General features: G+C 36.0%; 1 protein-coding gene across 1 annotated transcript in view; it reads right to left on the minus strand.

Annotated features, from left to right (window-relative positions):
* Positions 1-2978, minus strand: part of SLC9C2 (solute carrier family 9 member C2 (putative)) — a 132620-nt gene that overhangs the window by 42119 nt on the left and 87523 nt on the right. Inside the window, exon 17 of the mRNA XM_023728157.1 lies at positions 2695-2844. Within this exon, the coding sequence (XP_023583925.1) occupies positions 2695-2844 (150 nt within the window). The remainder of the gene's footprint in view (positions 1-2694; positions 2845-2978) is intronic.

The following is a 2978-nucleotide window of genomic DNA, read 5'->3' on the forward strand; positions in this document are numbered from 1 at the left end:
ATAAGGAAAGAGCCTTTCTTTCTTGGCTAAGGACCTGAGGTAACTCACAGTCATCACATACACACACATAAAAATCCCAGTCAGAAGACATAACTCCTAGCCCATCCTGACTTTATGTATACACAAATCATTGTATCCAGGCATTTAGTAATTATAATTTAATTTCATTGTCAGATCAAAAATCAGGAGTCACTTGGACTGAGAAAATACACTTCAGCTATTGATACTGTACAGGCTAGACTCTCATCTACAAATATAAAAATAAAACCAAAATCACCAAACATTGGCGGCAGGGGGAACAATATGAAAGAGAGAGACCAAACACAGCAAATAGAAGAATTAATCCCAAGGAAGCAGAGTTCATACAGGAAACAAAGAAAGAGACTCAAGAGAATATCACAGACTAGGGAAAGAGGAGGATGGAGAGTGACTGCTTAATGTATACAGGGTTTCCACTTGGGGTGATGAAAAAGTTCTAGAACTAGATGGTGGTGATGGTTTGCACAATATTGTGAATGTACTACAATGCCACTGAAGTTAACACTTTAAAATGGTTATAATGGTAAATGCTATATTATATGTACTTTACCACAATAGAAAGCAAACAAACAAACAAAAAAATAAACACAAAAAGAGAATCATATTCATTAAAAAAAAAAAAAAAAGGAACCAGTTATTACAAAAAAAACAGAAAAAGAAGCAATCATAATTCTTGGAGATCAAAAAGTAATCATCAAAAAAATTTTTTAAAAGATGATTTAATAGACAGCTGAACAGCAGAATGAACACAGCTAAAGACTGAGTTAGTCACCTAGAAGATCAAGCTGAAGGGTTTTCACTGCAGAGAGCAAAGAGATGAAAAGAATGAGACCAGTTAAGACAGGGACTAAATCCAGATATTCAAAACTCTGTTTAAAAGAGTGCTGGAAGAAGAACACAGAAACAGCAGAGAGGAGGAAATAATCCACGAAAAAGTGGAAGAAAGGAGAATCTTCAGATTATAAAGGCCCCATCAAGTACTGAGTGAGATGAATTTTAAAAAGAATTACATCTAAATGCATTGTTTTGAAATTTCAGAATCCCAAGGAGAAAATCCTGAAAGTCTCCAAAGAGAAAAAAATATCACCTACAAAAGTAAAATCAGACTTACATCAGCAATACCGAAGACAGAGGGCTAATGTGTTCAAGTTCTGAGCAAAGAAAATCAACCACAGAGCAAAATAAATTGATGCATACATATGCATCCTATGAAAAAAATATTTGAGGACATAATACACTGTAGTAAAATGGAAAGTAAAAAAGAGGTTCACATAGGATTCGAGATAGAGTGGCTGAGGAATATAACCTAAAAGAAGACAAAGAAGTAAAAAAATCATTTTTGTAAAATCCATTTGGCTGTTTGACTTAGAAAGTCTCTTTCAAGTAATAAATCTTTACTGACTCCAAGTAATAAACCTTTAATGACATTGAATCATATTTCATTTGTTACGGATTGAATGAAATTATATATTCAATTGTGCATAATTTTCATATGATCAGAACAAGGTAAAGGCTGTTTATTGATTTTCCATTTTTAAAGTCATTTAATGAGAAAGTAGGCTTCCGAGGGTGGCAGAAACAGTTTGCACTCGACTACTAAACAAAAAGTTGTTGGTTGAAATCCACTCAGCAGCACCACAGAAGAAAGGCCTGGTGATCCACTTTCATAAGATTTGTTGTTAGTTGTTAGTTATCATCGAGTTGACTTCAACTCATGGCAACCCCACGCGTGCAGAGTAGAACTTCTCCATAGGGTTTTCAAGGCTGTGACCTTTGGAAACATTACCAGGCCTGTCTTTTGAGACACCTCTGCGTTGGTTTCAACCACCAACATTTTGCCTAGTAGTCGAGTGCTTAACTGTCTGTGCCACCAAGATTACAGCCATTGAAAACCCTATGGAGCATTTAAATTCGTATCTATATATATTTTATATAAATTCAATGGCCTTCCTCTTTAGACAATGAAAAGCCATTGAATACTTCAAGCAAACAATCATAAGAAATTCAAAAATAGCTCTTTTAGGAACATAACTCTGCTAAATTGCAAGAAGTGGCCTGGAGTAGACAGACTGGTATGAGGGAGCCTGGTTAGGACATGATGCTTGCCATTTTCAAGTTCCTATTGTGCTTACTGTCCTCATCTCCCATTTAGTATTTACTGTTTACTGCCTGGAAATGAGGAGGGTCCTGAATGATAAAAAATAAACGCTACTACTCACCCAGTCCTCAGCACCAGGATTTCAAGTTTTCACCATCAAATCTTTGTTCTCTTTCCTTCTCTTTCTCTCCCCTCAAGACCTATCCCTTTCTTTGAAGCCTTGTTCAAGTCTCAACTCCCGCATGAAGCCTTTCCTAGCTGCTCTGTCTTTTAAAGAGTATTACAAAGACAGGTATGGAACCTCTTTTCTACTCTGCACTCACAAAATAAAAACAAAGAGTGTACGTATATTTTCTGATATGAAGATAATCAATGAGTTTGATGATAACAGCGGCTGAAATTTAAAGAACAGAGACTGTTCTCTCTGCAGCACTTCATATAACATAAGAACAACGAGTCTCATTCAACTGTTAGAAGTTATCTGTAGACGTGATCTTAAAAGAAATTAATACGCCTACGTGATTTTTTTCCCCAAACGACCAGTGCTTGTTTCTCACCTGATATATTGATTCTCGGCTAGAAATTTGTTTAATTAAAAGTTTGGTATCCTCTTGACTTTTGACGTAACCTTTTGTAATACTATACATCAAGCTAAGGCGCTTTTTAATTAGCACATCTACAATATTTATCAGGACCGGTATTATTACCTGGAATAATGGGGAGGGGGGAAAAATAAAACCTGTAAATTGGAAGAGACAAGCACCCTGTAAGGCAAAGGTTCTCAAAGTGTGGTTTCCCTACCAGCAACAGCACCAAAAGTTTAGAGTAAGAACTCAGAATC

The sequence above is a fragment of the Trichechus manatus genome, unplaced genomic scaffold, assembly GCF_000243295.1.
Source record: "Trichechus manatus latirostris isolate Lorelei unplaced genomic scaffold, TriManLat1.0 scaffold00021, whole genome shotgun sequence".
In the NCBI taxonomy this organism is placed as follows: Eukaryota; Metazoa; Chordata; class Mammalia; order Sirenia; family Trichechidae; genus Trichechus; species Trichechus manatus.